The 14,911-nt window shown below is 30.7% G+C and overlaps 1 protein-coding gene across 1 annotated transcript in view; it reads right to left on the bottom strand.

Moving 5' to 3' along the window:
• LOC106460898 (RNA polymerase I-specific transcription initiation factor RRN3-like) overlaps positions 1 to 11,258 on the bottom strand; it is a 22,620-nt gene extending 11,362 nt beyond the window's left edge. The window contains exons 1-6 of the mRNA XM_013920655.1: positions 11,113 to 11,258; positions 9,641 to 9,755; positions 7,852 to 8,020; positions 6,351 to 6,425; positions 4,461 to 4,575; positions 1,345 to 1,484 (exon numbers count right to left, since the gene is read on the bottom strand). Of these exons, the coding sequence (XP_013776109.1) occupies positions 1,345 to 1,484; positions 4,461 to 4,575; positions 6,351 to 6,425; positions 7,852 to 8,020; positions 9,641 to 9,755; positions 11,113 to 11,239 (741 nt within the window). The 5' untranslated portion in view covers positions 11,240 to 11,258. The remainder of the gene's footprint in view (positions 1 to 1,344; positions 1,485 to 4,460; positions 4,576 to 6,350; positions 6,426 to 7,851; positions 8,021 to 9,640; positions 9,756 to 11,112) is intronic.
• Positions 11,259 to 14,911: the final 3,653 nt, after the last annotated feature.

A 14,911-nucleotide genomic window follows, 5' to 3' on the forward strand; every position in this document is an offset into this window, starting at 1 on the left:
CTCAAACCTCACTGTGTAATTGTAATGATACTTCCCAAACCTACCCGAGTCTCTCTGTGTAATTATATTGATACTTCACGAACCTACCTGAATCTCTCTGTGTAATTATATTGATACTTCCCAAACTACCTGAATCTCTCTGTGTAATTGTAATGATACTTCCCAAACCTACCCAAATCTCTGTGTAATTGTAATGATACTTCCCAAACCTACCCGAGTCTCTCTGTGTAATTATATTGATACTTCCCAAACCTACCTGAATCTCTCTGTGTAATTATATGTGCTTCCCAAACCTACCCAAACCTCTCTGTGTAATTATATTGATACTTCCCAAACCTACCCAAATCTCTCTGTGTAATTATGATACTTCCCAAACTACCTGAATCTCTGTGTAATTATAACGATGCTTTCCAAACCTACTCAAACTTCACTGTGTAATTGTAATGATACTTCCCAAACCTACCCGAGTCTCTCTCTGTAATTATATTGATACTTCCCAAACCTACCTGAATCTCTCTGTGTAATTATATTGTACTTTCCAAACCTACTCGACCCTCACTGTGTAATTGTAATGATACTTCCCAAACCTACCCGAGTCTCTCTCTGTAATTATATTGATACTTCCCAAACCATGATAGGTTTCACTCTACTTATAATCACACATAGAGAGGTTCAGTTAGGTTGATAAGTATCAATATAACTGCACAGTGAGGTTCAAGTAGGTTTTAAAAGCACAATATAATTACACAGAGAAATTCAGGTAGGTTTGGGAAGTATCAATATAATTACACTGAGAGACTCGGGTAAAGTTTCTAAGCTTATGCAAAAAAGAAAAAAAAAAGTTCTCCAAAGTTATGAGTACTTGCTAAAGCAACTTGGGAGGTTAAATTTTCAGAACGTTTTCTTGAAAAAGAAGACATATAAATCTTTTTTCACATTTGTTTTTTTATACACAACAAAAATGGTTATAATCATACTACATGTGGGACAAGTTTGAGAAGTATTATTCTCGCTAGTGTGTGGAAACACATAGATATACATTTCAGTTCACAGCTTTTCACTGTGATACAACTGCAACAACAAACAGTAAACTCATGTAGTACAAGAAGCATGAATAATCAAAAGGTGTTGTGACAAATATGGCCTACATGATTCCTTCCCAAAAAGGTACACCAAAAATGTATTTAATTTAGAAAGTCTTATAACTATTAAACTGTATTCAGCTATAAATGTTTGAAACATTTCATGGCAGAGTACACATAATAAAACAACTAGCTGATAAGTCATTTTTCGTGTACTAATCTTGTAAATGTAGAAAAATAAAAAAGAGTCCAAGGTACTCACAGGGTGCAAGCTACAAAGGTAAAACAGGATAAACTGTACATGAACTGATGCATGTGTTGGTAGAATCATTTTGTCAAAGATCACCAAGAAGTCCTTGTAGAGTTGTTTAGTAGTTTCCCAGTTCAGTTCCTTGTTCCCATCTAAAAAACAAATTATAAAGTATTTGACATTTCTGTTAATTTGCTTGAGTGTATAATAAACAGCTGTTTAACAAGCATCTTAATAGTAGGCAGGCTGAGATCCAACACTACTGATGAGGGTGAGAGGATTATTCTGGATTACATTTAGTTCTGTATGAAGTAATAACACTGCTTGAAAGCAAAAGAAAACCAAAACCATCAACCTGAAAAGGCAAGAGGGTAAAAACCATAATCTAAACAAAGAAAGGAAACTGAACCAATAAAAGACTTCCAGAAATCATCTACGGTATTAACTTGTAAATACTGATCACGATTTTGTGAAAGGGCCATTTACAACAGTTTTCTCATGTCTAGGAACACTACACAATACAATATAGGGGAATGTGTATACTGGAATAAGTTTGTTTTCATCAAATTTTAAGATAGCCCCAAAAGACCTTAATTACAAATAAACAAGATTTCATCAATATTAAAGGTACTTATTTCATTCTGATAACATTACCTATTACGGAATAATCGAGAGGTTATGACTTATGTGTTACATACTCTTGTACGGAGTACTTGCTCCATCTTGAGTAAACTGAAGAACTGAGTTAATTAAATAATCTTGAATAAAATTATCATCACAGTTAAAAGAAGTAACTATTGCATTGAATAAATCACAACTTTTTTTTTTTAGAAATTACAGAAAAGTAACTTAAGAAAGCAGAAAATAAATCACATTTTAGCCAATATTAATCTAACTTCAATAAAACACTGCTAAAACACAGTTGGATGGAGTAAAGATGTTGGATGCACAAACTGATTTAAACTGATTTACTCAGTCTTTTTGAATTGTCACATTGCATCACTGGGAACAATGTTATCCTCAAGGTTACAGGTGTTCCAAGATGGCAATGCCACCATCCGTCAAGTTGGTACTGTTCATGACTGGCTTATTACACCATCTTCCCTGGCCACCACAATACCAAGAACTCAAATAACACTTAAGAATATTGTCAAACTTACTGGATCATGCTACATGACGCAGTCCCCCCCCCCCCACTTTCAATCCTAGAAGAATAAGGAGACAATACTGCTGGAATACAAACATAACGTACTCCACACTATTGGTAAGTCTATGCCACAACAGATTTAGGGAGTGATTAAAGCATGCTTTGGTCCAACACACTATTAGAACATGATTTCTAGTTGTTGTTTTTTGGCAGGTAGCGTAATATGTTCTTCAAAAAAAATTTCAAAATAAATGATCATTATTATTTTTTTAAAGTCCCCCCTCCCCCTATAATAAATAGTACCAGTCTCATACAAGAAATATTAAATACAATACTTTAGAGATGAAAAATTGAACGTATGAGAGGTACCACAGATTGGTACATTATTGTATGAGAAAGGAAGCTTCTACTAAAAATTTTCTCTCTACTATTTTCTAATATTTCCTACTTCCGTTTAAAAAAAAATCAGTAATCCTAATCTTTGCCAACCACCAAAATTTAAGTTGTTTTTTTTTTTCGTTTTTGTTATTTACATTTTTATGGTTTATTACCATCTGGTCAAGCAATAAGATAAAATACAACCACTATTAATTTAGAAATTTAGCAGCTGATCAACTGCTTAAACAGAAAACTTTTATTTCAATTTCACTCAATTTTCTACAACCAGCAAGCCTTAAAGACCTTTCAAAAATTCATTTAACTATAAAGAATTTTTTTCACAAAAACAATATTGTTCTTTTCTTATATTCAGAAATGTAGCATCAATAACTCGGTAATGCAAATGCACAACCACACTTTATAAAGAACTATATTCTATGTGCTTCTAATACTTCTGTCTGTTTCCAAAACTGTTCCATTGCTTAAATTCTGTTATTATATCTCCATTCCCTATTCAATCTATTGTAATTATAATAGTTAGCTTTATGTTAATGCTAGCCATGCTTATTTCTCTGAATCATCACTGGTTGAGGTGGTAGTTGCAGAAGAAGTCTGTTCACAATTTTGGCCAATGGGGAAGCTTCTTATCACTCTTAAATGCTTCCTTCTTAAGGAAGTGACTCAGAAACCAGCCAATACAAGCCACAAAGTAGAGAGAAATTTGGCTTTTATAATTCACTTAATCTGTTGTCAAAAAATAAAGTTTTATCATGTACAACCATTTAGTAATTACACATTCAAAACAAGACGTTTGAATATTGTGACATTTGCATTTTACTTATTGGCATTATCCAGTAATTTCTGTTTACTAGGTACAGAACTGAAACAAGTGTAAACTAGCTTTAAACAGTTTCAGGAAGGGTAAAAGTAAAAATTTTTTAATAGACTTAGAAAAGGTCACTCTTTTATATACATCTTTCTATACACATACACACACACACAGATATATATATAATAGATAGATAGGTTTTTCTCTTTAGTTTCATACTTTTGTATTGTCTAGAACAACTTAGAAGCACATTTGAACATATTCTAATTCAAGGAGAGCCTAGAGTCTCAGATTAGACTATAGAGAAAGCAGTCCTGAAACTCCCCACTTATTTTTACCTATCAAAAGTGCAACTAATTTTCTGGTGCACCATGAACTTAAAGTCACCCACATTCCACCACATTCAATTTAAAATATTTTCTTTACATATTTGTGTTATTGTTCTGAATAACACCACTTGTTTAATCACAGCCTAGGTTTAAAACCTCCCAAGGTACCTAATTAGTTAAATATTTCGCATTACATTCAGCTACACAAAAATCTGGTTTTGGGGACATACAGCGCATGCTCGTGTTAGTTTTGGGGACATACAGAACGTGCTCATGCTAGTTTTGGGGACATACAGCACATGCTCATGCTATAAAACCGAGTTCAGACACATCTTCGTGGATCAAGTAATGATGTGTATATAAAAATAAACTATTTTATTTTGAAAGGGAATTTTTTTTTCACTATTCAACCATCATGAAAACAGAAACAAAAGATTATTCATACCTTGAATACCACAAACACAATCAATAAAATGAAAAATGTCTTCCATCATGATGTCCAATGTGTTGGCTAATGGATCATTCATGCTCAAGCTGGAAGGTGATTGTTCATCTGTCTCCTAATAGAAAACATAAATTTATTAAAAGACAGTTTCAATTCTCAAGTACATATATATGTGTGTGTGTGTGTGTGTGTGAGTTATTTACAGAGATTGTGAATTATAAGTTACATACATGGGTGATAGATCTTAGTGGTCTCGTCTACTTTAACAAAAAGCGAAGGTTGTCCTTTCTAAGCTTTTCTCAAAAATACTTTAAATTATAAAAAAAACTTGTTTTTGCATTTACACAACAAAACTTCTTCCATTTTTTCTTCATAAACATGAGAATATATCGTTAAAACAACTAATGTTTTTTTGTTAAATGAAAATACCATATTTGAAATCTTAAAATGTTTGTTTTATCCAATTAATTATTCAAATGTTGATATAATCCTTTCTACTTTCAAAAAAATGTTTTTAAAACTACCAAATTGAACATCTATAGTAACAGTTTTACAACAGTATCCTAACAGTGAATAAAATTTCTTTATACTGAGTTTTTTGCATAAAAATATATCTAAAAGTATAAGATAAAAATAAAATTTAGGAACATTAAAGTTAGTATCTTAAAGAGGACATTACATACTAATAACTTATCAGCTTGTATAAAAGCATGTGTAAGCAAATTAATTTCAATCATTTGTTATGTTCAGCTTCCTTAGTAGTAATATATTTCCTAAAGAATTTATAATTTTCCTATACCGAAAATGTTTTTCCAATAGGTACTTACCTCATGGCTTGTGGCATGCACAAAAAAATTATGCATATAGAGGGCAGCACTGAATGAGAATAGCTATTTATGTGAGTTGATGCTCCCACCCATCTGTAATTGACTGATTCTAATGCATTTTGCATGCAAATCATCATGCAACATCATACTCTCTTGACACATGCGACTCCTCTGTTCAATTTTATCGAACTAGCACTTCATGTTTAGGTAAGTACGTATTGGAAATACATTTTCAGTATAGGAAAATTATAAATTCCAATACGGTACATTACCTCCACTCACATAAATAGCTAGAATCCCACATGGAATAGGTAGGGGGGAAAGAAAAAAACATCCTTCAAAAGCATCCAAAGAACACTCCCAAAGAGACCTTCAGAGATCATAAGTGGGAGACTACACCACTTCTGTACAAGTTACAAATATCACTATTGTATAATAAAGACTAAACGTGTTGAGAGAAATTACTGCAAAGATATGGAAAAAAATTAAAATAAAACACTTGAAGAGAGTATATAACTAAATGTTATAACACGAGTATTGCCAAATGAGAAGTGACAGTTTGGTAGAATTAAATAGAAGGAGTCACATATGTCAAAAGAGTACGTCACACTCTTATTGGTGGAGTATTGTCACATGATGATTTGCATGCAAGATGCATTGAAATCAGTCAATTCCAGATGGGTGGGAGCATCATGGCTTGTGGCATGCACAAAAAAAAATTATGCATATAGCGGGCAGCACTGAAAGAGAATAGCTATTTATGTGAGAAGAGATAATGTATCATATCAGAAGACTGATAAGCTAAGTGTTAAAGAAATAATGAAGAATTATAGTTTTTTTATTAAGCACAAAGGTACACAGTGGGCTATCTGTGCTGTGCACACTGTAGATATCAAAACCTCTTTTCTAGCCCTCAGATTTGCAGCTGAGCTACAAGGGGGGAAGATTTATTGTTACATATAGTTTAGGAAACTGATATCAGAACAAATGTTTTATTTATCATATCTGTGATATTCACATGCATTTAATGGAAGATCTTGATAATTAGATAAAAATCTAATACCATGAGAAAAACATTTTCAGTATCCATATGGTCTTCCTCTTCTGCTTCTTCTATCTTGTCTTTAGGACAATGTACCTATAGTTATTGTAAACAAAGAAATAGTTCAATACACATAAAAAGTATAAAAATTGGATTAAAAAAAACAGGATTTTCTCTATAAAAAGAAAGTTAAAAAGAAACAAAGAAACTAGGCCTATCTTTTGAAATATTAAAAAATTCCATTTTTAGGTATATTTTAGATGTAAAATTATATATATATATCAATGTCCTAAGTTTTCAAAGAGATGATTCCTTACATTCCAAGAAAGGCTTCCAAGTGTTTAAGTTATTAAACAATCTATGTTAATTTACTACAGAAAGCACATGGAGATTGTGATTTGCTTTTTTGTAATGCTTTAAGATACATATTAATCTTAGCTTTTAGTCTAAATCTAAAAATAACTGTTACACTACTGGTATATACTACAATTCAGTTTTTGAAATATGAAATATTTTTAACAACAATGGAAATTGCATGGAAGGAAAGAATTAATATTAAAAACTAATTTGACAACAGAACCAAAAATAAAACTTGATTATTTTACAAATTCACTACTATATTTAAAATTATTGATATATTATTATACAAGGTTGAGTACATTAATAATATAAAAATGATTTTGCATGTCCAAATCAGCACCACAGCTAGTGTAAAGTCACAATAGAGCGTAATGCATTAGAAGTACATTTTGACATTGTTAGACATTTTTTACAAAGTGCAATAGCACTGAAAATTTATCACTTTTGGTAAGGGTATGTAACAGCCCTTTCCAATGCAAAATATTCATACGCTCAATTCAGGGATTTACAATTTACAATACAGAGATATCCCTTGAACTTAATGGCTTTGGAAAATAAAGGAATTTGAATCAACTTGAGATCCCAGGACCCTCCAGAGAGAGTTGCAATAAATCATACCCCAGCAAAATGAAGCATCTTATAACAGGTGAGAATCCATGGACACAAAGATAGTGGAAAAAGTGTCTCAGACCACAGATACGACACTATCTAAAAGAATTTCCTTCTGGAAACGTGACATAACTCAAGTAAACATAAGTTGCTTCCATTACATATCAGTTCAACCATCACATCTCAAGCAGCTGGAGATTGAAGCAGATATTCATGCTACTGTACACGAATATATACATAAGGAAAGAAGCAGTGCCTAATGATTTCTGTGCAATTGGACTGTTGACACAGGAGCTACGAAACCAGCATTTTCTGGCACTAGAAACATTATGGAAAGCTACCCAGAGGAAGGTTTGTTCTTTGAACATAAAGCCTTGCAGCAGAACCTTTTGCAACAGAATAGCTACTGAATGACACTATCATCCAGATGCATGGTTGTCAGACGGAGCATGACTGGATGTGGCATCACAGACTGTAACAACACAGTAAGGCTTCAAAATCATTTTAATATAATGTACTCAACCCTGGTAGATATTCAGAAAAATCTACTCACATCAATGTTTAGAACTTTATCTATCAGTAAGCCTAAAATCTTTTGCCTATGAACAGAAAGGTAGCCACACATTCTCAGGATATTTTTTACATAGGACACTTGGGAACAAGGATCTTTCCGCATATAGGGGAAACTATCAGCAAGAAGTGGAAACAGAATATTTGGTGTCCTAGAGTAAAAAAGTATTATATTTTCTATATACACAAGATTTTCAAAGTAAAACATGTTAACCAGTATTATTATCGTAAATTAATTAACCCATTCATTACATTTATCATAATACTGTTTTCAGAAATAGTTCACTTTTACTGATGTTTATATACTACGTCAACAGAGGATTTGGTGCTATGTACAGTGAGACAGGAGCTAATGCATATTTTAAAACAACGATACTGATAGAAAATCTTTTTTTCCTGGTGTTTGATAAGGCAATTTAGTGTTACTGGTACTTAAAAATACTTGCTGGTGAGGATAAAACTGACATACTAGGTGATATCTGATGCTCAAGTTATATTATATGGTGATATTGTCAATTGTTACAATACAAGTGAGCAGAAATAGTGATGAAAATACTGCTGAGTATTGATGCTATAATGATGCATGGTTCAGAAGAGGTGATGTTAATGTACGACGATGAGTTAAATTTAACTGATGCATGTTAGCAAGATTTTGGACTCCATTTTTGGCAGAGAAAGTTCAGAAAATATATTCTGTTGATGATAAATTTCAAATTGTTGACTGATACAGAAATATTTGAAATCTCATACATTGTGTCACTCAATGATTTCATAAGCTTGCCATTACACATACGTATTCAAGTAATTGTTTGTTTGTTTGTAGTTAAGCACAAAGCTACAAAAAGGGCTATCTGTGCTCTGCCCACCACGGGTATCGAAACCATGTTTTTATCATTGTAAGTCCGCAGACATACCGCTGTGCCACTGGGGGGCTTATTTGTTTTTTGAATTTTGCACAAAGCTACACGAGGGCTATCTGCGCTAGCCGTCCATAATTTGGAAGTGTAAGACTAGAGGAAAGGCAGATAGTCATCACCACCCACCGCCAACTCTTGGGCTACTCTTTTACCAACGAATAGTGGGATTGACCATCACATTATAATACCCCCATGGCTGAAAGGGTGAGCATGTTTGGTGTGACGGGGATTCGAACCCGCGACCCTCAGATTTCGAGTCAAGCACCTTAACCACCTGGCCATGATGGGCCACTGGGGGGGCTATTCAAGTAATACCCTAATATTAATTTCAGTACTTTTTAATACTTTCTCTTTATTTTGTCAACAGCATAATGAAATATGATTTGTAAGAAACAAATAGTTTTAAAGCTTATTGGATTTAACTCTCGTCTAATAAATTAAAAACATAATTGAACGTCAAAAAAGGGTTTTATGTAGGATTATTAATAATTCTGCTAAGAAAATAAAAAAAAACAGCATTATTTAATGAACACTTAAAACAGCTTGTAAATATTTGGGATGATGTGCTAACTGTAGCACAGATGTTCTAATTACTATCACGTTTGTTCACCCTGTTTTTTTTTTTACAGAAAGCCTCAAACAGTAGGTTGAAAGGGGTAATAAAAATATAATAATAATAAATGTATATATTGTCAGAAACAAACATTATCTTTGGCAGCTTGCTCTCCACTAAATGAACTTTTAATATAGAATTAGGGAATGTAACAACACTCTTTAAAGAAGTATGTGCATGTTAAAATTTAAAGCACTAGACAATACGGTACAAAAGTTATACAAGTTTATTTGCATACTTACAAAGGTACAAGATTAATTATTTCCTGTAGCAAAACATGGGCTCTGTCAAACATTTTCTGCTCTTCTACTGTAACAGTAGATATTTCAACTTTACCTTCACCAGTCCTTAAAGATGCTAAAATTAAAATCAGTTATTAGTGCACAGTTTTTAATTCCGCTCAATTTTAGCATCAAAACAGAAAATTAGTATGACTATTATAATACCATTAACTTTCAATGGTTGAGTCGCCCGATGTTTTAGAATAACTGTTACCCAACCAATAAGATAATAAAACTTTGATTTCAACTTATTTATTCTTTGTAGTTTGCTGATAGCACAGGAAAGCAAAAGATGCTACAGTTGATAAGCTAGACTTTTTTTTTCAGCCACGTGAAATAATATCTAGTCTCGTTTGTTTTTATGTAGCTGATTTTATCCTGATCTTTATACCAATTAACGGCAATCTGAGAAAGCCTTCTAGAGCTTCTGCTTTTAACAAGTTCCATCAAATGTGTGATTACATTTTTTCATCACCAAAATTGTGAATTTTGTAAAAATAGTAGTACAGAAGTAGTAAAATGAATATAATTTATTCTGAAAATACGTAGATGGATATTGATTACTTGTGGTAATTAAGGAACAATCCAAACATCATTAAGTGCTATTATTTTCTAATAAAACACACAACTTTCATTATTTATTAAAATTCTGAGCTTCGAAAAGAATATCTGGCTAACAAGCATATTCTTTACATTCACTGGCTTTTTAGTTTAAAAACGACCACATTCTTTTGTTGAGTTTTAATGAAACATTTAAAAGCAATCCTATTATTGCCATATTGAAATAGTTTAACCTACCAACATGCTTGACCAAATAAATATCTTGATATTTCAAAGTGACACAAACAAAAAGTACACCAAAATATATTTGTCTTGTTCCTACCTCTATTTAAGATAAAATTTTTAAGTTTAGTGGACCAGAGAACAGATTTCTGTATCAAAAATTGCACAAACTTGTCATTCAAATGGATCTAACACCCAAAGTACTATTTGACTTCACCTTTCAGAAAGAGATTCAGTCTCAATCTCTTACTTTAACACATTATTACTGATTTATTTATTTTTTAATCCTTTTTTCAATGTCAGATGCACTTAACTAAAATACTTTAAGTATAACATTTAAATAAAATCTTAAAACTACAATGGTTCACTTGTGTACCTGATATTAGGTAAAAAATAAATAAATATATATACATATAAATCTCTATCTTCTGTAAACTTTATCATATTCCTGAACTCATTACTAGGTTATAAAAAATAACTACATTCTGAATTTCTTAAAATTCTAATACAACATGATTTCCTACAAACATATACAAAAGTCAGCATAAATATCTTAAGTTCAATAAACTATGTTACTGTCATGAACATATGCAGAAAAGATAGAAGTAAAATTACTGTAAAACAGGTTAATCAATTCTCAAAACAATTACCTTTCAAGAATATCTGTATTAGCATTTTTAAGACAGGACGCAAGTAACACGTGTGAGCAGACACCAAATTTAAAATCAATTCTTTATAAACTTCCACAAATTCAACACCTCGATTAGTCCAGTTCATTTTCTGAAGAAAAAACAACAACAAGGAAACACTTATTTTAAAATACACCTATCAAACATGACAGTAATAGTAAAAAGCACTGATAGAAATGAACAGAGAATGCTCATGTGTAAACTTAATACCACTTAATAGCAAGGAAATTTTACTAAGATGGTTTCTTATGCAAAAAGTTCAAAATTAGCTGGAACTGGAATATTTGTAGTCATCAAAAGAAAAAAATGTAATTTCTTTCTTTCTTACCACCCATCCAAAAAACTATTACCACATCTTTGTCTTACTTGGTTTACATCATATCTTTCTTTACATACTGAAGCACCAAATGACCACCTTTACAAAAATACGCGACTTCCCAAAACCAACATTTTTACAATAAAGATCCTTGTATTAGAACATGGTGGACAAAAATGTAATAATGAGTAATCATTTCATCAGAACATATATTAATGTCTGAAACCAATTGCTAATATTAAAAGTATAATTTTCTTTTTTCCTTTCTGGAGTTGATTACTTCTGACAAAAATTTAATAAACTAAAACATAAATATCACACCAAATAAATACTGCTTTCTGTTTTTACTATTGTTACATTTTTTGCCATCATGTATCTATTAATTCAAAATATGTTCAAAGCTTGTTCTTACATCACCAGGAACTTTCAAGGTGATATTTCCAACATTGATGTTTATACCAGTATTTAATAAACAAAACAAAAACCCTGCACTACATTAAAATGAAGAGTCTGTTTTAAAGTCTCAAAAAATGACAAGAAATCAAATGTAAAATTTGATTTAAAAAATCTAGTCCTTATTTTTAACATATAAAAATTTGATTCTTAAATTAAAAAAACTATGCATCTCTTAGTATATTACAAAAAAAATATTATTTGTGGTAGGTATTGTTTTTCCAACAAAATGGTAATGATACCTGTACAGTAAAAGTAAAGACCCAACTGAAAGAAAATTGATCAGTTTTTACATTTTTTTAGCATAAAAACAACTCTGACCTCAAATATGGAAAAAATTAAAATATGTAATTTGGTAAAATCAAACCAATAATGTAAGAGATGTGCAGGTTATTGATTGTTAATTAATTTGCTAGACCACCATGGCTGATTAATGATTAAACAAGACCAATTACTAATTCTTTGAATACTGCTCAGCCTTGGGTGCTATATGTGACTAGAATATTCATGTCTCCTCTTCCATTCCCCAAGCTTTTATAATTAAGTACCTATTTTATGTAATTTGTTTGTTTTTAGAAATTCTGGTGTAGACTAGTATTTACGTGATGAGTTGGTTTGGGAAGTGCAAGTGTAAATGGTGCAACTTTTATTACTTAAGTATAATTAGGTCTCAAATATATATAATAATTAAGAAACGCTTTATTTAAATTGCATTAACAGTTAACACTCTAATCTCTTTCTCACCAATCCATTTGTTAGTCATTTAGTAATCATGATAGTGAAATTCAGTAAGAAATATTACTATTATCTTGTCTTGTTAGTCCAATGTATTAATTCAAGAGAAAATACCTTACTTTTATTTACATGATCTATAATTAGTGATAATTGTAGTATAAACCTATTATTTTGCATAAATATTACTTTATTTTATTAGTTAACTTAATTATTCTTTATTCAAGTTTTATGTTGTTAATTTGTTTCAAATAATTAGAGAAAAATACAGTCTTTTACAGCATAAATGAGGATCTGTTACTCTGTACTTACAGGACTCGTTGCTGGCAACATGGCTACAACAACTGAAAGATAACATCTTTTTACTTGACGTAAACAATGAACATCTTGTTGGAGTTATATTGGTAGGATGTCTCGGAAGTACACTTTTCTTCTCACTTTAAGTTATACTTGAAGAAGACTGGATTTGCTGTTAAGCTATACCCAAACTATGATGTTAATTAAATCAATTATTTGTTTATTTTATTTTAATAACTATTTTACAGGTCACATTCTTACATAAAAAGTATATAAATGTCACACATGATTAAAACAATAATAAAATTAAAAGGGTACAATTAATGATGCAAACTTCAGGAAATTCAATTTAACAAGAATCTATGCATTTGCTTATTGTTAGGATAACTAATTATTTTGAAAATAACTGGCCACTCATTTCTGGTAAGTGTACAAAATTCTGTTCTTATATCTTCCTGTATTATTTCTTTTATTATCCCCGGCACATCAGTTAAACAAAAGTCTCAACACATGGAAGAATGGGAATGAGAATAACCATAATACAATGTGACAAATAATAAAAAAAAAATCATCTATACAAGTTTTGGATATTATTGCAGTATTGTGTTTTATAAAACGTATTAATAAAAAAAATTTAAGCAATAGTTTCAGATATTATTATTATTAATGTATCAATAAAAAAAATCAATCCACACTTATAAAAATACTGCAGAAATATCAAGAAAGAAACTTTTATACAGGTGAATCTCTAGAATTCCACACACTAATGAATGAAAAGTACACTTAACTCGAGTACCACATGCTAATGAAACATACTCAAAAATTTATATAAGGCAGTTACTGAATTTTTTACTAGATTTATTCAAAGTTTCATTTGAAATATCAAACACATTTCAACCAATATCCATATCATAAAGCTTTGAATAAAAATATATATTTTATGATACTCGTAATATGTTATCTGAAACCTAAAAAGCTGATGAGAGAGCTCTTCATAATGCATGAAAATACAGTATAGTGCAAGCATTTTAATATAGCCTAGAAATAAAACAAAGCTATAATCTTACTGTAGCTAACAACATAATGTACTTAAATTCAAAACCAGTTAATAAAAAGGGTCTGTTATTAACAAGAATCATTTATTTACATGTTCTTAAAAGAGAATCACATTTTTAAGAAAATAATTTTATCAACAGCTATGCTCAAACGTCTTTTCTATGCTATTCTTCTTTAAGGAGAGGTTTTAATGTTTGAAAGAAACAAATGAATGGCATTTCAACTTCAAATATTATTTGATCTTACTAATATCTATTTATTTTCAAGAGAAAAAATGTATAAAAATTATATGGACAGTATAAAGTGTGTGTAAAATATCACATCATATATTCTAAGCATGGTGTTCAATGTTGTCTAAACTTTTATCTATAACTATCAGCTGTTATATAATTTTTTTCAACACAATTTATCATAATTATAAAACATTTTATTATAATAATTATAATATTAATTCAATTCCAAATGCAAACAATTTCATTATAAATTAATTCTTCACTATTTGTTTTTGCCATTGCAAAAAAGAATAATTTGAAGTTTTGACACCAAAATTACTAACTGTAAAACTGTAACCAATTTAAAAAGTTAAAGACTTGCATCTCAAGTTTTTACTTCTACTTCCTCAAGTTACGACTTATGAAGTATACTTGTTCACGAGGAAAACATATAAGGAGATAAAGCCATCACCACTATGCATTTCATTAGCAAACAATCACAACAATGTATTTTTATAAGCATTTCTATTTAATGGTCAGAAAATGTTTCAAAAGCTATTTGACCGACAGAGACCACCCATCAGTTTGTGGCTTCAAAACTCTCCATGAGGGGCATCTATTTTAGTGCATGTATATTAAGTCAGTCATAATTTTAAAAAGAATATATTTAAAAAATTCTCAATCTTCATATTTC

The sequence above is a fragment of the Limulus polyphemus genome, unplaced genomic scaffold (assembly GCF_000517525.1).
Source record: "Limulus polyphemus unplaced genomic scaffold, Limulus_polyphemus-2.1.2 Scaffold857, whole genome shotgun sequence".
Classification (NCBI taxonomy): domain Eukaryota; kingdom Metazoa; phylum Arthropoda; class Merostomata; order Xiphosura; family Limulidae; genus Limulus; species Limulus polyphemus.